The sequence below is a fragment of the Vipera berus genome (assembly GCF_964194415.1).
Source record: "Vipera berus genome assembly, chromosome: 2".
NCBI classification, from domain to species: Eukaryota; Metazoa; Chordata; class Lepidosauria; order Squamata; family Viperidae; genus Vipera; species Vipera berus.
Genome location: NC_138203.1, coordinates 225,023,153 through 225,044,993, shown reverse-complemented (window position 1 = coordinate 225,044,993; position 21,841 = coordinate 225,023,153). Strand labels below are relative to the sequence as shown.

Sequence of the window (21,841 nt, the reverse complement as noted above, 5' to 3'; positions counted from 1 at the left end):
CTCCTTTAGCCAATGAATCAGGCCAAACAGAGCTTCCTTTTTTTTAACTGGAAACAGGCTACAGAACATACAGAATTGGAAGGGGATTGGAAGGGACCTTGGAGACCCCTGCCCAAACTGGAGACCTTATACTAATCTGGACAAATGGATGACCAATCTCTTGTTAAAAACCTCCAGTGACGGAGGATCCACAACTTCTGGAGGCAAGGTGTTCCACTGATTAATTGTTCTCATTGTCATGAAATTTCTCCTTAGTTCTAGATTGGATGTCTCCTTGCTAAGTTTATATAAGCTACGTAGACTTCTTGTTGCCCTTGGGCTGTTTATGCTTCACTTCTGCAGTGAAGCTTCAGGAAGGAGTCATAATTTTTAATACACTGCGGTTTGGAGTTACGAAAACACAACTGTCAGTTTCCAGGTACAAGGAGTAACTACTTCCTTCTTTCGAAAACTTGGATTTACCTTAAATTTCACAACAAGATTTTGAAACAGTTAACACCCCCAATTTCAAACATTATGCAAGCTATTTTATTGAAAAATAGTAGACTTATTGTTAAATTATTTGTCATGAGAATATTAAGATTATGGGTTTTTTAACATTTAAATGAAACTATAATGTTTGTCAGTATAAAAATGACCTTATTCTGAACTGGGTAGAATCTAGTTACATCCAGTTTGATCTTGAGACAAAGTTTATAAATTGGCCACAATATGGTGACTGAAATTCATCACATACATTTTTATCTTCAGTAATAAGATATGTTGAATCTATTTTGAAATTTATCCTTAAAGATTGCTTTCTAGTAAATGGGTACATTAGATGAACTACATTAATGACAGGGTTGGGTGAACAATGATACTATGAAATTCAGAAGTTATTTTTATAATTTTCAATCTGCCCTACATCAAAATACTTATCTTACAGTTTTCAGTTTGCAATATAAAGACTTACCGGTAGTTTTAGTTTCAAACTAAATTAAAAGTCTTAGTTTTGCTTTGAATCTACTTTACTGGGAGCCGCCCAGAGTTGGCTAAAAATTGGGCAGCTATATAAGGGTTACAAACAAATGAACACTTTCACTGAGTAAAGCAGGTATTTAGCAAAATTTTCTAAGTGTTTGTGGAAGAACACGAAGAAATACCAGGCCAAATGAATAACTTGTATAGACCTATTTTTTTATTGCATTGGAGTTTCGGCATCATAACAGTTTTGCAGCACAATAATTCTGTCAATAAGATTATTTTGAAATTTGTCCCAGCCAGTGAATTTTGGATTTCAGTACACTACAGTTCTCTTAGCATTTAATTTCTGCTGAACAGGTGATTTTTAAAAAATATTTTTCTCAATCTTCACTTCCTTAGTATATTTTTTTAAGCATAGGGTCAATCTGTTTAAATTGTGCATTGTTTAACAGTGGTTTACTCCTTGCATGTGGGAGTAACTCTTCCACTTATGAAACTAAGAATGTTCAGCATTAATTTAGGGATAGGATTTAATCAGTATATTGATAACACTCAGCTCTGTTTTTCTCTTTAACACCTGCATTGTTAACATCTTGAGTCAGGAGAGGTAAGTCATGTCGTGAACTACTTCCCAGATGCAGTGATAGGTTAGTTATGGGCCAAGAAATGTAAGTTGGGTCCTGAAAATATAATGTAGCTGGGAAGTTTTTTGATACAATAATTGAGAATCTGTTTATGTGTTCACTAAGAGTCAATACTGACTTGATGGCATAGATTGAAATGGTCTGGAAGAGGAATGGGGTATTCTAACTTTCTTCAGATTATTTTCTTCCTGGAGCACTGGAATTCACTTGGAGTGCCTCTTCTTTCTCACACAGCTTTCTTCCCACAATTTATATCTTGAACACAAGTCTTGGCAACAGAAAAAAAAATTACATTGAAATGCTAGTATAATAGGAAGGCAGCTGGAAACAAAAGAGAGAATGACAAAGTCTCCTGGACATATTAGCAGACCAGAATCATAGGACAAAAATGTCACATCTATATTTACCAGGCAATTGCAAAAAGAAGAATCAGTAGTTATATGAGCTTATGACTGGCATATTGCAAGTCACCAGTGACCACAAAATAATTTCTTCTGGACTCTTACTGCATTTAACAGAACAATGCTATGCATGTTTACTCAAGAGGAAATAAATTATGGTATGACTCTAAGTAAAGATGCATAGAATTACAATCTAATTAATTTAATTGAGTCATGTTACTATCTTGCATTATGTTATTTTAAAAGGAAATGAATATAAAAATGGAATAAAATAACAAATTATGAAATAACATTTTTCCAGATGGGTTTATAAGTTAATTTATGCAAGAAACTAAGGAATTTTAATTATTTATTTCAATAGAATTTATTGTTCAATATTTACTTAATTTCCTTCTTTGCATGTAAGAGAAAAGTGCAGTGGATAAGTAAAATTTCACTTATAACATGTGAGTATTCTTTCCAGTTACTCTTAATGACATAAGATTTCTGACATTTGTAAGAATCTTTTCCTTCAATTTGGATACACATTTGTTTTTAAATAATTCAAATGCTGCCTCCAGTAAAATGAACAAGTATTTCTTCATTGTACAGGGTTGTATGTAGATGACTAGAATAAATGAATAAATGAATGAGACATCAACTAATAGAATAAATTAGTCTTTTTTTTGGGGGGGGAGAAACATCTTTTAAAGTTACAATATTTTTCTAATGTATTTGTTCACTTTAGGAAAGGCATACTGATGTGCAAATAGCAGTTTTTAAAGGGGTGGATCTTATTATACTAGTGTTCAAAATAGGAGAAACTTATTTGTTTTCATCGTCGAATAAGCCCCTTCCCAGTAAATGCTAGATGTAGAGCTCCAGTATTGTAACATGATCTATATACAATAGTAATTAAGTGGAACAAATTAAGCAGGAAATAATAATGTAATGCATGGCAAGATTATTATTCATAAAATATTAGGGTGACATGAAAGGTTTTTTTTTTAAATTTCTGAATACAAGGCTGAAAGAAAAGCTTATATGCAGATCTGTGGAATACCATTTGTCATGTGTGACATTCCTATCTTGTCTTTCCAATTGCAATTGCCAAATTCTTGAAAAGCAATTCTGCAAGGTTAAGGCTAATGATTGCATGATAAAACTCAATATTTTTTCCCATAACAGAACTGCCTTCTATTTCATTTCTATACTTAAAGTAAAAGCTTCTTATTCTTATTGCCTGGGACATGAAAGAAAGAGAAGGCTGAGTTTTGATCTTTATAAGAAGATTCTGACAGATTAAAGAGATCAATCGGTGTCCAACTTTTTTTTCTAGCTAAGATAAAAAAAATAAGCTTAAAGTTTGGTATACACTTACTATATCTGTGGTTTCAATCTGGTCAGGGGAATTAGCGAAACATGGAGTTTTTATAATGATAGCTTGTAGGAATTTTATAAGGTAAAACAAAGAGAACTTAGAACTGGGCCACTGTCAGGCTGTGTTTTGTCTCTAGTTTTTGATACATGAAATGAACAGGCGGTATAGCAGAGGTGCCATCTACTGGCAGTGAATAAATGTGGTTCATCATGTCCTTCATATGTTTTGCTGCTTATGGACTGTGACCATCTATGCAATTAAAATATGTTTTGCATTCTTGCTAATTATTTCATATGCTGTTATTTCTTAGGAGTGTGTCTCCAGGGTTTTATTAATGGCTTTGGACGTAGTTCAAGAATGTTGTTAATTAATCTAGGAGGATTTAGAGATATCCCTATTATAGTGATCTTGGGTGTGGTAGATATGCTATTAATTCAGTAATAGGTAAGAAGTTATCTATTTCATGTATTTTGTTTTCCTATTCTCTCTTCTGAATCATTCTTCAGATGAAAGATTTGATTCTGGTTAAGGAAGGTGACCTGATATTTAGGACTATAATCTAGCTGGTGCTACAAAATAGAATTACATTTCCCTGTTAATTGCCAAAATAGTTTTTTTTTCTGAGTACATAATGCATTTTTAAAATAAAACTTGAGAGTTAGGTGAAAAGACCTTATTGCCTATTAGAATTTCATCTTTTTCTTGAAGCTTTAATACACAGGACTCCGAGAATTATTTTTCAGTTAGACGTCAAACTCATGCTAGAACTATGAACCTGAAATAACTCAGGATTTCAGGATTTCCACTCTGAAAACAGTTTTTTATAGTCAAGTAAAATGATGATTTGTCTTGTATAATCGTTTGTTTATTATTTATTTAGTTGGATTATGGCATTGCCTAACTCCAAAACAAATGAAAATTAGGCTTCAATCCCTTTTCTGCTGTGAGATACTTATTAAAAACATTTTCCCTGGCACCAAAAACATTATGAATTACTGTAATATGATTGCTGATTTTGTTGATGTCACGAAACTGAGTATGAAGAAATCACAGATGATTCACAGGATTATATCTCCTTTTTGTAGAGCAATGAAGTGATTTGACATTTATTTGACCATATGGCTCCTTCCTATTTCCATTGCACCTTCATGTGTTGCCCAGCAGATGGAACCTAAGAATGGTTCTTAAGTTTCCAAAGACTTTTATTTTAAAATCTTGGTAAAAGTGAAACAGTGATTAACAACACTAATTTATTTAATATGGAGATACAAAATTCCCCATATGGTATATGATTAGGGATCTTAAAGGAACGTGATACTATATGGTGGAGAATTTCCTGCTAGGGTGTTACATTTTTATCCAAATTTATTCTCTATAACTACTGTGCATTTTCTTAATGGTGTAACATCTTACATATTATTTAAAATCTGACACACTGTCAGCCCAATTTTAAACATCACAATTGTTGAAATTGATGCTGAATGATTTTGGTATGAGCTGGATATAGTTTATTTTTTTTTAGCTTTTTATCTCATGCTTTTAATTTACTTTACTTATTGTCTTCTGCAATTTGGCCATGAGGGAAAAGAAATTCTACCATAACAAGAACAATTTTGACAGTTTTTAAGATACTTGGAACATGAAATTGTTCACATTTCTCTAGAGATATGAAAGCTAACCCCCCCCCCCGCTGTCCCCAGAACAATTAAGACAAATTGTCAGAACCCTATGTTCTGTGTGTATGGGATTTCTTATTTTCGGGTTCTGTCATTCTCCTGGGAGGGAGGGAGGAGGAAGCTTGAGGTGCTGATATGTATTTGCTTTGCTCTTGCTCTTTCTCTATCCTCTTTGATGTGTCTCTAATGGGGTGAGAGTGGAATGTACCTCCGGCCATCTGGCGGAAGAAATGGCACAGACATTTAATAGCCTTGAAAGTGGCGCCTTATCACTCTGTTCCCACGGCGTTTTCACCCCTGCAGATTGGCCTGTTTGAACTGTACGGATGGTCAGTTTTTTGTTTTTTTTTTACTATGGACACTTTTAATTACTCGATTTGCACGGGAAACCCTCAGATCCTTCCTTCTATTCCTGCTGTCAACAGCTCCCAATAAAAGTTCCTTTTGAAATGATGCCATTTCAAGAGTTCTGCTTTCTTGGGAGAACTGATTAAGGCGGGTCCTTACACAAATATTTTTCCTTTTTTTTTCTTTTCTAAAAAATTAGGAAAAAAAATAGAAGGATACATAAAAAAATTGAAATATGTTATTCTTGAATAATAAATGTAGTAACAGGAGGTGCTGTTGTGATGCTATCGTTATACATTAAAATTTTCAATTAACTTGGAAGACCTTTGTATAGATAATCTATACAGAGCATATCCATGCAGTGCAGTTCTAAAATGCAGGAACATGACGTAATTCTGCTCCTGAGGGCAGTATCTGTTTTCACTAAAGAAAGGAACACTCAGTGCCTGATTTGCTTGTGTGATTTTTGTTACTGACTTTTTATGTACAAGTCAGTGAATTTGCTCCTGACTAGCTCTCAAAAGACATAACTTTTATTATGATATTGATGGTTTTTTCTTCTTTTTTCAGTTATTTTTTCCCAAGTTCTAAAACTGACAAAGCTCAGACAGCTTGTGTTTCCTATAGTTCTGCATCTTACATTTCAGTTTCAATTTCAAGAAATTAAAATCATTTCAAAGCAATTACATTAATAAATATCATTATTGTCTAAATTAAACTTTTACATTTCATAAATGCACAAATATATTATTTTCTAACAATCTGTAATTGATCTCTATTATTGCGTGTTTGCATTTGGGGTATTTAAAATGTCAAAATATTTTTATATTTTAAAGTTTTGACTTTGTTTACCACTGGTAAGATTGGCTTGCCTACCAAGGTTGGGCCAAGGGAATAAAGAGCTGAAACTTTTGAACTGTAGGATTAGCAGTATAGAAATCAATTGCAGTATAGAAATCAATGACCAAAAAAGCAGCACAAATTTGAGAGCCCTAATAGATTATTGGGTTGTCTTTTCAGAGATACTTCTTTACCTAAACAGAGAAACAGAATGACCATGGATGGGCAAAAAAGCTGTGCGAGTAGAAGTGACTTCTTGTTGGCTTCCCTATTGAGCTTCCTTGTAGGAATCTGGCAGGGAGCATTGGAAATCTTCCCTTCCCTTCCCTTCCCCTCCCTCACTTTATCTCCATGAGAACTAGGGAGAGTGCAGTTTGAGATGCTTTCTTAAATTAAATCTCTGCCTCGGATTATTCTTATCTGACCATTGCCTGTTTGCAGTTCTTCCCGTTTCTCAAAGTTCTGCCCATTACAATATGATTTAATGTTGCCAGAGCCTTCTGCTTCACATGGGGTCAAACTGGCCCACCTGCCAAAACTGGGCAAAACTGCCATGGCATCCACTCCAATTACAGATTCCAAAATCATAAACTCACTGCTTTAGGGAAAGTGCCACTCTATTCAGATTTAAAACTAGACCCAAAAGTCTGTTGGTTCCTGAATTAGCAGCAGTTTCCTCATATTAGAATCAACTTCAGTTGTTTTGCCCCATCCAGACCTCCAGACACTAGATCAAGATTTCTACAGCATCTGTGGTTCTTTCTGGGCTACAGATGTGCAGCTGGGTATCATCAGAATATTGATCACCTTTCCCAGAATTTTCATGTTTATGTTAAAGAGTAGGGAAAAGGACTTATACATCATGGAATTTCACAAGGGAACACTGCTGGGTTGATTGATCTTTCCCCATATGCTGTTTGGTTAGGAAGGAGTGGAACCATAGTAAAACAATGTGTCTGGCTCTCATAGATCTTAACAAAGGTGATCTACCAGAATGACCTCTCTTATTCCTATGGTAATGGCTTCAGTATGAGATTTTTCCAATGCTTAGTCAAGATAACGTTTTGTGTTTCTTCACTGGTGCTCTAAATCAGAATTCCCGAACCTTTTCAAGGTTTGAGGACTGGTGAAGGGAGGAGGATGGTTCCACCTGTGCTTGCCTACCACTTTCACTGCCCAGTTCTGAAAGGCTCAAAGCCCAATAGTGGGCTGTGGCCTGAGGGTTGGGGACCCCTGGTCTAGATGTTGCTACCATTATTTTATTTCCTCAAGCTCCTTGGTGAATCAAGGAGTAAATTTATATAGTTCATACAAAACAAGATTTTTCTACAATTCATTTTATTATATAAGGTGGTATATAGTGGAACAGAAAACTACAGTTTAAAAATAATAGCTTTATTTATTATTGCTCAGCCTTTTCTGCCTTGTATTTTGTTTCTCTAGTAAGTCACCTTTTTTTTGCCTGCGCAGTTTTGCCTTCTGGCAAAGAGATGTTTTCTACTAGTCATTCTCAGAAGATCCATAACATTTTTTTTACCATGTCTCTGCTAGTCCAAAAGAGCAGTGGTTTTAAATACTGTATTAATAAACATCAAAAGAATCCATGAAAGGATTCTGTTGTAATCTCAGTTTATTTAATTTTAACATTAAAATGTTAGCACATTACAACTTTATGTCCATTTATATTATTTGTGCCTTTCAAAGCCCTATAATATACATGCACTGGCGAAACTATGTGTTAGAAAGTTTAGTATTTGCTGTTAGCTAAATAATAATACAGAAATTAGAAGGTCTGTGCACACTTGCCTAATCAAAGTACTGATAATAATATTATCCATTCAATCCTGTCTGTCTCTTGGTGATCCTAATGGCCAGGTCTCTTTACATCTTCTGATCTTGCACTACTTCTTTTAGTTGTTCTATACCAGTGATGGCGAACCTTTTAGAGACCGAATGCCCAAACTGCAACCCAAAACCCACTTATTTATTGCTGGGTGCCATGTGGGTGTGACCCACTGGGTGGGCATGGCTGTGGTGGTCATGGCAGACTGGTTGGATGTGGTCAAGGTGGGCATGGTCATCTCGATGTTACTCATGGGAAGGGATGCCTGTGCGGGCCTGGCAGAGTTGGGGGAGATCCAGGAGGTCTCTGGCAGGAGGAGAGGTGGGCAGGAGGCTTGTCCTGTGTGTTGAGGCGAGGCAGGGCGGGGGTGCCATTGTCGCGGGGCAAGGCAAGGTGGGGGCAGCTGCTGCCTGACACCATCGCCCCCTGCACACAGAGGCCAGCGAGCATATGGGGTCCGACGGTGTCTGTCAGCAGCCACAGCCTGCCGGCTCCTCGACGGGCGCACTCTGGGGCTCTGTAGCCCACCGCCAGCAGTTCAGACAAGCCACCTCTGAACTGGACAGTTGGCCAACAGCTGAGGAGGCGATGCAGTGGGTCGTGCCTAGGAAAAGGACAGCATGCGAGGCCAGGAGGGATGGGACGGGGGGGGAGGGAAACCAGCCATGCCGGGATGCATCTGGCCACATGGGACCTTGGACAGCTGCTATCTCCGGGACATGGCACGCGTGCCCACAAAGAGGGCTCTGAGTGTCGCCTCTGGCACACGTGCCATAGGTTCGCCACCACTGTTCTATACTTTTGCTGGCGTCAACTTTGATGGTGTCCAGCCACCGTGTCCTTTGGTTTTCTTTTACTGCTAACTCTTCCAAATATAATTGCTTTCTCTAGTGAGTTCCCCTGCATGACATGGCCAAAATAAGTGAGACGTAGTTTTGTGATTTTGCCTTCCAGTGACACCTCTGCTTTCCAGTACTTGCTTATCAGTCACCTTTACATCAACAGTAACTATGAGACTTCTAATATTCATGGCACTCATGGTCACCTTTTTATGTAGCACTTAAGAATCCATAAGAGGAATCCATTTGTAGACTTTTATACTGAAAAATTAAGAATCAATTATTTTGCTACCTTAGTTGAATGTTTGAGGCTGATTAAATTAAAATAGTGATGAATCATTTATTATAGCGATTAAATAATGAGATAACTGTTACATCTTTTAAGACTGTGGTAGCACTTGTTCAAACTCCTGGCATTTATTTTACATTAATTTTTGAAAGAATTCCAAATGGACTAAACTGGCAGAGGACTAGATATATAAATCCTGCTCCCCCAACACCAGTTTTTCTTCCTATGTTAACTGAACAAATTAACAAATTCAGCAGATACTAAGATTATTGCAGCTTCTAGAGAAGGAAAGAGCAATTGATAAGGAAGAGGTCATTAATACCAAATACAAGAAAAAATAATTATAGTATCCACATTTCTGATTTCTGACATTAGTCATGAAATTATGTTTAGTAGTATGTTTCATTTAGAATGTTCGCTTAATAATTACAGTATGATAAAATGATTCTTAATATGATTGTAATAGAATAAAACAGTGAATGTACATACAATTACTCATTTTAAACATTCAATAATAACATTTCACAATATATTTGTTTTAATGAGTTACTGTGCAAATTTGTTACAGCTTCTTACATTCTTTAATTACGTAAAGGCTTTAAATAAGAAGATACGCAAGTGATTTTATTACTTAGCCACTGTAGGTAATATAAATCCAGTTTTTATCTGTTCATCTTTGGAATGTTCTGTATTATTTTTGTAAAACTATGGCTTAATAATCACAACAGTAAATGTACATTTTATTTAAAACAGTAAATATTGTTTAAATGGTCCTCTTTCCAGCTTTAAATCTGTTATGAATGTAAAAGGAAAATGATGATAACTCAGGACATATGAATGCAATAGATCTGTTAATTTTATGAGATTATAAAATTAGTGTTTTTTAGTGAGATTTAATTAATGACTTTGCCTAGTAATTATTTCATATTATTTATTCTGGGTTTGAATAGGCAATTGGACGTGATGGCCTCTTCAAACTCTGTGATGCTACCAGAAAACAATATTTATTGTATTTTATTGAGTTTTGCAGTATTTGTATCCTGGGCACTTCATTAACTCTGGGTAGTTCAGAGTAGTTACTTAAGACAGTTCTTCCCTAGGAGAAAGAGCAGACAGGAAAGAATTGAAAAAACAAACCCTAAACACTTGAATAATACCTGGCTTCTTCACCTTGCAAACATAAGAAGCTATACTTCTAAACATGCTAGAGCAGGGTTCCCCAACCCCTGGTCCATGGACCAGTGCTGAGCATGCCAGCAACCGGTCCGCACAAACAAGGAAAGCCCCATCCATGGGATGAAGACAGCACACAAAACCACGCACCCTCTGGTCCATGGAAAAACCTTTCTCCACAGAACTGGTCCCTAATGCCCCAAAGGTTGGGGACCTCTGTGCTAGAGCCAGGAATAATAATATAACCATTATTAAATTGCCTGGAAAATAAATTATTGCATTTATTTATCCCCATCTGGATATATTAGCTATTTTTTCACACAGAAATATGCATGTGGCTATGTATCCCATTAGAACCACTCAAGCAGCAGAGATCCCTTCCCAAGTTGGCTGGTGACAACTGAAATTACATTCAAAGCTCTCAATACTATCAATGTTAGCAGATATAGCTTTCTGCCATTTCTTCTTTTTCAACATTAAACTTTCCTCTCATCCAGTTTGGGGAAGAATCTGTCTTTCTACTAGCTTGGCAAAATACTATTTTTTAAAAATTAAAGTTACATTTGAAACTGATTTCTTTACAATTATATTCATGCAGAGGTGGGAGTGGGTAAGGTTAGTATACATTATGGCATAGAGAGAGCTAGTTTGATGTGGTAATTAAGGCACCAGGCTAGAAAGCTTGAGACTCTGAGTTCAAGTCTGCCTTAGCCATGATAGCCAACTGGGTGACCTTGGGACAGTTATTCTATCTCAACCCAACCCACCTTGCAGGGTGGTTTTTGCTAAGAGAATAGGAGGAGGAAGGTGTGTTGGATATTTTTGCCACATTGAGTTACCTGTAAAAATAATAAAGGCAGGATACAATAAATAAAGTAAAAATAAATAAATAAAATAATAATAATAATAATAATAATAAAAAAATAATACAATAAAACATGTACCACTGTAGTTTCCAGTCTGTATTTGCCTTCTGCTGATCCCAAAAATCATTTCCATGGGACTCTACCAGAGAATCCTAGGACTCTGGGCTAGCCTGGGATGTTTAAAAAGAAACCCTGAAAGAAAGCAATTATATACTATTACCATGTTGCTGCTAATAAAAGTTTACCACAGGCTGACCTCAACTTGAGGTATTCTTTACAGAGAATGTGAATGTGCAATCCTTTGGAATCAGGATCAAGAGCAAACATCCATTGGTTAAAACCCCTCTATCCTGCATGGTGGTGTCTCAATTAACTTGAGATGAAAAATGAAAGATGTATAGTTTTGCCATTGCCCATCTCCTTTTCATGTTTTGATTGTCTGATTACATGCTGAAAAATTTGAATAGTGCGAATTCTGTCTTGATAGAGATGAGACAAGGGTCATCAGATGAGAAAAAAGAGAGCTGTGAAAAGAGCCAAATATGAATTAAAATGATCTTATCAGAGGTTATTGAGATAGATCAGTATTGTCTTCTGCCAATATAGTATAAAGATAAATTCTGAACATGAAAATGTAATTACTTGATCTATGTTACTGGTCTTTCTTCTCATGAACTGTGGTTCTAAACTAATTTCTATGTTTGAGAAACAAAGCTTGATATATCTTTAAAATGTTCTTTCATGTTAGAATCTGGTTTTTGGAGTGTTAATACGAAGGTATAAAGTGATCTTTAAGATTATAATGTAATTGAATAATGTGTTATTGCTAGTTTGTGGTTCAGTGTATTATGCATTATGTTTATGTATTATATGTGTTAGCAAATTGATTAATTCAGCAAACTATGGAATAGCTAATCATGGGTTAGCAAATTGTGCAAACAGTCCTACTCTAATAAAATAGAAACCAACATGAAATAATCTCTTGCAGGATAAGCTTCTAACCTTGGACCTTCTGATCACCTGTCATTAAAGTACTAATGAGGACTGATCCTGCTTAGCTTTTTCAAGATCTAAATGATGCTGCCTCTTGCTGTGATTGTGTGTGTGTGTGTGTCTATATATCTATATCTATCCATCCATATCTATCTATCTATCTATCTATCTATCTATCTATCTATCTATCTATCTATCTATCTATCTATCTATCTATCTATAATTTTAAGGGAATGTTTGGATTTGAAGTGGTTTAATAATGCTAATAGGTGTGTGCTTCTGGTTTTTTGGGTAAACCTTTCAAATACATTTCTAAGCTTCCCTCAAAACTACAACTCCCAGAGTTCTTGGATTAATAAAATGAATTTGTCCATGTTTCATTTTGAACTACTGCATAATACACTAAACTAAATGTATCAGAATATATCGAAATCTTGTCTCAGAGAATGAAAAAGAAACAGTAGGGACTTAATTATGACTGTAGTCTTAGGCATCTAAAGGTTTTGCAGATGAATAGCCTTTTTGGGGAAAAAGTGTTGAATCATCATTTTCATTTTTATGAAAAATGTATCCATTTTTTAAAATCTGAAAAACACTTAGGTGGGCTGTAGCTTAGGGAACCGTATGACATACTATTTAGCTTTTAAGATGAGAGATTGTACTGTTTTTGATCCGCTGTTCCCTGCCCGTTTAATTGCACTAAACACCTGGAGGTTTACTTCAGAGTAAATCCGCAAAGGTTGCGGATGGCACCTTTGCTTTCCGAAAACTGAACCTGCATCTGAAAGCGCTTCGTTTTGCTACCCAGCTGGCGGAGCAAACAAAGCCCTCGTTTCCCCTGCCGGTCCCTGTTCACGCCGCTTTCGCGGCTCTCCTTTGTCTCCGTATGGGGCGAAGGGGGCGGGGCGAGTCCCTCCGCCTCGAGCTCCGCCACCTGTTCTCCGCGCTGGCCTGAGGAGGTGGGGCTTTGCTGCAGACCCCGCCCCCGCGGTGGCCTTGCCAGCCCCTGCCCGTCGCCGAGGGAGACCGGGCACAAGCCGGCTGCCTGGGCTGGCTAAGGCGCACCACCTCCTTGGGCGTTCGCGCTTTGCTGTCGTAGCAGACGGGACCGCAGCAAGAGCTCCAAGCCCCACTGGCCAGAATGGCGTCTTCGCCGTCTCGAGAGCTCACGCAAAACCCCCTGCAGAAGATCTGGGTGCCCTACAGCAATGGGCTTCCGGCGAAACACAGCGCGCAACGCGGCGGTGAGTGGCGGGTCGAAGACTGAGCTGAGATGGAAAGGGGAGGAGAGGAGAGTCGGGGCGCTGGAGTTGCAGCACCCCGGTGCGGATGTTGGGTGAAGTATGAGGAAGCAGGACTTGGCGGTAATTCCCCCCCCTCCTCCCCGCCCCCGTGAAAGACATGCCACTTTAGCGTTGGATGGCCCTATGGATTGAGGGAGTTGCTTTCCTCCTGGCTGTCAAAGCCTGTCGTAAGGCGGAGCCCCCTTGGATTTTGAGAGGAGGCAGCTCCAGAGGAATGAAGTGATGACCCGGGTGCCGTTTTTGGGTTGGCCTAAGGATTTTTGCAGCACCTGCTAGTTATGAGAATAGCTCAGGTATGGCATGGTATGCGGGGCATCTTCCAAATGCCATTGTGCAGTACCGAGAGTTGTAAAAGCCAATTTGAAAAGAACTACAGGTGGTTTCTTGACATCCGCAACCGTTGATTGCAGTGATATTCAGGAAATTCCAGCTCTTTCCTTTTGTACTTAGCCACTACTGCAATACAGTACACGCAAGTTTTCTCCCACACGCATTGTATCTTCCCAGTGAAATGATGATGATAATAAAAAAAGCCACGTGGATAATAAAATGTATGTTGATATGCCAATAATTTCATCTTTAACAGCAGTTTTATAATATTAAAATTACCAGTATAAGTTCATCGAGTGATGCACGTAGTATCTTGGATGACAAATGTATTATTAATATTAAATAATAGTGAATCCTTTCTTTACGTAACTGAATTGATGAGAGTTCAAGTAAAGATTTTGGGAAACTTACAACATGAGCTAGTGTGAGGTTGAGAACAATTTACCTGGAACTGTACTTAATACTGCTAATCTTTGCATATTAAGCAGGATTGAAGGTCAAATGGAACTAAGTAGGATGTAGTTTTGAATATGAATGGAATACAATAGCATTGGTAAAGGTGCTTCTAGAAAATATTGGGCAGAAAGGGAGAAATAATTACTTTTTGAATTATATAAGGGAAAAGGGAAAAGTAAAGGAGAAAACGGTGGATAATCGATGATTTTTTTTAAAAAAATAAAAAAATGGATTTTTAAAATTTAAATTGGATTTTTTATTTTTATCAAATTTATTTTAATAAAATGCTTTTAGAGTAAAAATCTATCTAAATATAGTTTTCTATTTAACGTACATTAATAATTTACGGTAGTTTATTCAGCATGAAATGGAGCTTAGTTATGTAGCATGAGGCTGTATATTCTGCAATATTTACATTTTTGGTAAACTCATTTAATGAATCCAAGCTCTGCAAGCTGAGATAACATGTACTGCATTGATACATTCACACAATTTCACAGTAACCATGAGATAAATCATAAAGCAAAGTTCAGGAATATTCCTTTATCCCATTGTTTTGCAATCTATGTACATTACAAACTACAGTATATGATTGTTTGAAGAGAAATGCATCTGTACCAGGCTTTAAGTGTTTTAATTAAATAATTTGAGTAGTTCTCCAACCATGTGTGATTAAACTATTAACCTAAAATCGGTTCAGATATCGCTATTTTATTACCTAACAGTTTATTATTCTAAATAGGAAACCTTCATTTTGTTTGCAAATAATATTAAAGATTCTAACTACCAGTAACAATGAGTTCTTACATTTAAAGAGCACCTGTCATTTCAGATCCATCATGGCAGCGCCTGTTAGCGGGCATCCACTCACCTGCTGCCCACCACGTCCCTCACCTTGTTGTGTCACTGCCGCATCACCAGCCGTCCCATTAAAGTGAATGGGACTGTCGGTGAGTCAACAGCAGGTCAGAGGAGGAGCCGCTGTGGGACAGTTGCTCTTTAAAAATTATGATTTAAATCGAGTTGATTTAAATCAAGCCTTTTTGCTAGTGATTTAAATAATAATAATAATAATAATAATAATAATAATAATAATAATAATAATAATAATAATAATAATAATAATAATAATAATAGAAATAGAAAGACTGTTGCAAAGGCAAGCAAGGGTGGCACCAATAGTAATAGGCGCCTTTGGTGCAATCCCAAAACAAATGGAGCACCAATTGAACACCATCATCAGCATTGACAAATTCGCCATCAGTCAATTGCAGAAGGCGGCCTTACTAGGAACTGCTTCCATCCTGCGACAATATCTGTAATACCATCAAACATCCACAACTGCCTATACTAGGTCCTTGGTAAGGATTCAATAGGTAGACAGAAATGTCAAATCCAGTCTGAGCATCTGGCTGTCTGTGCAATTATCAATAATAATATAACAACAACAACAATGTTGGAAGGGACCTTGGAGGTCATCTAGTCCACCCCCCTGCTCAGGAAGGAAACCCTATACCATTTCAAACAAATGGCTGTCCAATCTCTTCTTAAACATTTCCAGTGTTGGAGCATTCACAGCTTCTAGAGTCAAGTTGTTCCACTGATTAATCGTTCTATAACTGTCAGGAAGTTTCTCCTTAGTTCTAGGTTGCTTGTCTCTTTGGTTAGTCTCCATCTGTTGCTTCTTGTTTTGCCTTTAGGCGTTTTGGAGAATAGCTTGACTCTTCTTTTTGGCAATCCCTGAGATATTGGAACTTTTTTGGATGGAACCTTGTAGGGTAGGCAAGGCGGGTTGTATGACATGTGTGAGTTCTGGCACCCTTTTCTTTTACAAAAAAAGCACTGACATCCATGAGCATCTCTCTGCTTTTGGTTTTGTACTGCACCAGATACTGGATATTGAAATATATCCTAAATAATTTTTTTTCCTGTAAGATGCCTGTTTTTCCCCATAGTTACTTCATTCGGGATATATTGCATTCAAAGGTGAAGTATTATGCAATGTTTGTGTAGTCATGGGAATCTGTAGCATTAAATTGCCCTCCACTTAGATAATGTTACGTTAGATCACAATTATAGAGAGCATCTTTAGTTTCACAAAGCTTTTTCCCCAAAAATCTCAAATAAAAATTGTATTTTTTCATACTTTTCACTATTAGTTCAGTGACTTTTTGTTCAGTATGTGATCCTTTGTTAGATACATTGTTAAATTAGGAGCAGTGCTGTGAAGTATCAAGCCAGGTGTTCCCCCTTCCTTTTGATAACCCTAATCTCTCCCCAATTGAGAAAGTTTTTTCTGATGGAGGAAGTAGCATTTTATTAAGGTATCATTGTCTAGATTGTAGAACAATGCAAAGAGATAACTTAAATTTTGTCTTAATTAAATTTTTTACCTTCAAGTAGATTCTGCTTGATTCTACTTTGAAGTCTTAATACATGTGTATAAATGTATAAATGTATAAATGTGTATGAAGGCTAGCTTGTACTGGTCTGAAAATATTGATACTTCTAAATGATTTGGCTATAACTCTGAATGTTATTTGGACAAGGACAAACTATACCATTAGAGGAATAATCAGTGCAGGTAAGAAGAGTAGATAGGTGAATAGTAGATCCCATGTTTTTGATAGACCTTAACTTAATATTTTATTTGTACAGAATATTTAACCATGGTTAAGTTTATAATGCTTTATTTGATGTTGGAAACAAACCTAATGCTCATTGGCTACCTAATTTGGAACAAAATGATATGTTCCAAAATTTATTAATCTCCTGTAAAATAAAAAAAATCATTTGGCATCCTAAAGGTGGTTTTCAAAAGTCATCTTTTTTTCTTTGAAAATGTTTCGCTTCTCATCCAAGAAGCTTTTTCAGTTCTGGCTGAATGGTGGGGAATGGAAGGTTTTATATTTTTAGCAGTCATCTAGTCCTTACCCTTCTGAAGGTCCGTTGTTAGCTCAGAGTATCCCATCTTTGGGACAACCATGATCTGGATGATTGAGAATTTCCATAGACATTCAATCATTTGGCGCTTGGTAAAAGTGCTGATAAAGTTAAAGTAATAGGGCTATACTATGACTGTAATGCCTGCTGTAGTTAATACTCTAGTTACTGTATTATGTATTATGTAGGGGGGCAGAGCCAAGATGGTGGAGAGGTAGCAAAGGCTGTAAAGAGCTCCTCCAAAAGTAAAAGTATTATGTACTAACTGGAATTTCATTTTTGCCACATACATATACAGCACATTTGAAAATCTAAAGAGAATAGCAGGGATGGATTACTGTTGCAAACCATTCTCAGTCCAAATACGAGGACAATTCAGAAATAAACCTCCGTTTGGTTATCAATGACAGACACTTGCAGATACAGAACTTATATTAGAAAACTACAACATTGCATTACTTTTCGACATAATCACCATTCAAATTGAGGCACTTGTCATAACGTCTTATAAGGTTTGAAATTCCTTTTGCAAAAAAAAAAAAAAATATCTCCCGCCTGGGAATGAAGCCAGCCTGTAACAGCATCGTGAAGTGCATTGTCATCATCAAAGGGATGCAACGCATGCCACTGTTAAATTTAAAAAACTGGTTCATTTTCAGTTGATCTAGCAGACAAGTCAACTGCAACACAACCTTCTCCTTCCACTCCTCACTGTCTACTGGACTACTGCACATGGCGGCACAGGACGAGCGTTGCTATCCCTGCCTATTTCTCATGCATGCTCAAACGGAGGTTTATTTCCAAATTGCCCTTGTAGCAACATAGGTGGAGTATGCCTATCCTAGCACCTGGACATACCCATAAAATTCTAAGAACACCTGCAGAATTGTACTAGTAGGATATTTTGTGTTAGAAAGCACTGAAGAGAATCAGCAGAGATGCATTTCCTTTTATTATCTATAGCCAGAGGTCATGCCTCTGGGAAAATAAAGCAGGAAATAATAGATGTGTTGCAATTTCCTTTTAGCTGCTGTGAAGGAAAAAGGAGTTTAGATACATGAGCTGAATGTTACTATCTTTATGACAAATTGACCTATTTGTTTATGCTGCTGTGGCATTTGTTTTACATGCAATAACTGCATACAATGTAAGTGACATAGATGCATATTAATCTTTAAAAATAATTGAAAATTATTTATTTTTTTAAAAAATTATTACATGTGGCTGCCTTTCTCAAATGCATGGCTCTGGGTAGTTAAATATTTTTTTTAAAAAAAATAGAGTGGGTTAGGACGCTGAGCTTGTCGATCAGAAGATCGGCAGCTTGGCGGGTCAAATCCCGAGTGCTGCGTAACAGAGTGAGCGCCTGTTACTCGTCCCAGCTTCTGCCAACCTAGCAGTTCGAAAGCACGTAAAAATGCAAGTAGAAAAATAGGGACCACTACGGTGGGAAGGTAACAGCGTTCCGTGCGCCTTTGGCATCTAGTCATGCCAGCCACATGACCACGGAGACGTCCTCGGACAAGCGCTGGCTCTTCGGCTTTGAAACGAAGATGAGCACCGGCCCCTAGAGTCGGAAATGACTAGCACGCATGTGCGGGGGAACCTTTACCTTTACCTTTAATATATCTATAACTAGGTATCAGTTATTTTTATCATGTTTTTAAGTATGTATGGTTTGGTTTTAGTTTTTAGTTTTAGAAATAGGCAGCATAAAATGTGAACAAGTAAATAAAAAATACTGGTTTTAGGAACACGTATAGTTAAGTATCTGACACAGGTACTAGTATGTATGATGTCCATTTCCATGTTTACTGTAGTTTGTGAAATACTAATGAAACATGATCTTATTTATATACTCCTAAAATGCCTAGGACTGTAACCTTTAACTCGGCAAAATGGTGCATCATACAGCAACACTTTTTCAACCAAGGTACCTTCATTGAGGAGTTCCCAACCCCCGGTCCATGGACTGGTATGCAGCATGCCAGAAACTGGGCTATGCAAACAAGCAAAGCCCCATTCACTGAATGCAGGCAGCATACAAAACCATGCCCCCTCCGGTCCATGGAAAAGCCCCCAAGGAAATGGTCCCTGGTTCCCAAAAGGTTGTGGGAGAGAGGATGGTTTTGTGTGAGCAGCAGGTTTGCATGTATGTGCGCACACATACACACTCATAGCTCCATTTGCACTGCTCTTACCAGTGGAGCTGTGTGCATGCTTGCCCACCACTTATGCAGCCCAGTTCTGAATGGGCCACAGCCCAGGGGTTGGGGACCCCCAACTTACAAAATACATTCAAAATCCTGGATCCATAGAACTGAAAATTGGCAAATTTTACAAAACATTTTATGACAAAATTACCATAAAGCATTTTATGACATAATACAAAAGGCCATGAAACATTTTTTGTAGTTAATTCCTGATGCTTGACTGTGCTATACTGTTCATCATAGGCTATTTTCAAGGCAAATATACATATCTCTGAATCTCTCTCTGAATTTTTTTTAAATTTTCAAGTATATTAGAAGCTCTGCCATTGTTGAAGACATTGAGGAATCTGTTAAGAAAATAGTAAGTTTAACTATAAAGTTACTATATGGTTTATAGTAAGTACAGTACAAATATGATATACAATGTAGTTGAGTATTTTTAAAAAAATATTAAAACATAGATGCTGCAGCAAGCTTTTCTTCAATCCTATCTGTACTTTGAACATAAGTTTTTTTAAAAATTTAAAAACATTTTAATAAATGCCTGATGGCTCTTTCAGCCATCTCCTGCGGCTCCCAGTTCTCTGCCATGCGCAGTCCCCCCAAAAAATGTGGGACTAAAAAGTTCAACCAATCAATTCAAATATGCAGGATAGGTGCATATCTCGCCTTGGCTCCACTCTTCAGTCAAACCCCGTTCTGCGCATGTACGCACATGCGCACACATTTTTTGCGGCTCCCAGTTTTTCCTTTTGTGAGGGAACCGGTTCCGAGTGGCTCTTTCAATGTTTCAGGTTGCTGACCCCTATCCTAAACATATCAAGGTATAAATTCAGAAAACACCTAGGACATAATATAAATAAAAATAAACAATATTTATAATAACGGATTTTTACAAGAGACAGGCGCGGCAAATCTGAATGGAACGCCCTGAACTGAAGGATAAAAATCTAGGTCTTTGCACAGTGCCAAAAGCCAGGCCTTGAGGAGAGAAGTGTTTCAAAAGCTAGGGTAGCCATGGCCCCCGTGCAAGCATATCTTTCAACCTTCACTGCTAAGGAGATGCCATCTGCAGACCTTAATGTTGAGCAAAATATTAGGAAAAAAGCTCCTTTGAGTCTTGAAACATTTAAATTATTTAAAGGTTATTATCAAAATGTTGTATAAGTTAGCCAGTTTATTTCTTTAGGATTAGTTTCGTGTCTGCAAAAGATGCTTGAGGCAGCCTTCTGCACCAGCCTCAAATACTGAACCATTCAAGAGTCAACCCATGTAAGAATAAAGTGCACTGCAGTAGTCAAGCCTGTAAGTTACCTAAGTACAGAAAAAACTCTTTTATTTGTTGATATTTGCAGAGAACATAACATAGAGAAGCCACAAAATCAGATATGAAAATCACTGGAAACATGTACTAGAAAACAATCCAGGTATCTGTCGAATAAAGCAGATCATCTCCCCTCTTAAAACAGATCTACAACCCTGCTTTCAAACAGCTTTCTAAATCTACAGAACCATCTTCTGGTTTTCTGAGCTGTTTTTTCTCTGTTCACTTTGGGAAGGCTTCCAAACTGGCACTCCCTTTCTTGCTCCAAGCTTTCTACTTCCCCCCCCTCTATCCACCTGAGAAAGGAATGTGTCTCCCTTATCAGGGAGACGGTTACAGAGTAATAAAACGGAGAAGACTTTGAGATGCGCGTCAGCTGTGCCAGTTACCTGCCCATCGTGCCACCTGTGGATTGGCTGAATTTCAAGTGGACATTATGACTTTGGCAGGGGGAGGAGGAATATTTTCCCCAGATCTCGCCTTGACTTCCCTACTGTCACTAACCCCTAATAAAAGTTGCCTTTATACAGAGGCTTACCGAAATTGGTATGAAATAAATTTTGGAATACTTTGGAATACTTGTAAGCATTCCTTTAAAAGGTAATTTCTTTGTTTTCATACACGGAATATTAATTTGTCTAAGTATCATAACTTAGAAACCATATGATGTTGAGAGGAACCACTCAGTTGAGTTGAGGTGCAAAGGCTACGTGTGATATAAAAATAAGAAGTTTGGAAAAGCTGTGTCCTATTTATTTTAAGCACATTGTCAGTGTACAAAACATAAGAACAAAAAAGCGCTGCTGGATTAGGCTATAGTTCCATCTGGCCTCTCATTTTTTGTTACCCACTGACCAACTGGATGTATTTGAGATGTTCATAAGTCCAGATAGAGAGCAATAATTGCTATAGCTTCCCAGCAGCCAATTTATAAAGCATGCTGCCTATGATTCATTAGGACAGAGTAACACAGTCATCAACCAGACATTGAGGGCTTCATGTTTTAAGCACCTGTCCGGTCTCTTTGAAGCTGCCC

At 37.3% G+C, this 21,841-nt stretch overlaps 1 protein-coding gene across 4 annotated transcripts in view; it reads left to right on the top strand.

The window, feature by feature from the left end:
* The window catches only part of PFKFB4 (6-phosphofructo-2-kinase/fructose-2,6-biphosphatase 4), an 86,949-nt gene that overhangs the window by 19,722 nt on the left and 45,386 nt on the right, over nt 1-21,841 (top strand). For 3 of the 4 annotated variants that reach the window (XM_081315898.1, XM_081315897.1, XM_081315896.1), the window contains exon 1: nt 13,242-13,479. The exons of the other annotated variant lie outside the window; for it this stretch is intronic. In XM_081315898.1, the coding sequence (XP_081172024.1) occupies nt 13,377-13,479 (103 nt within the window). In that variant the 5' untranslated portion in view covers nt 13,242-13,376. Of the gene's footprint in view, nt 1-13,241; nt 13,480-21,841 lie in introns of those variants that run through there. 4 annotated transcript variants of the gene reach the window in all.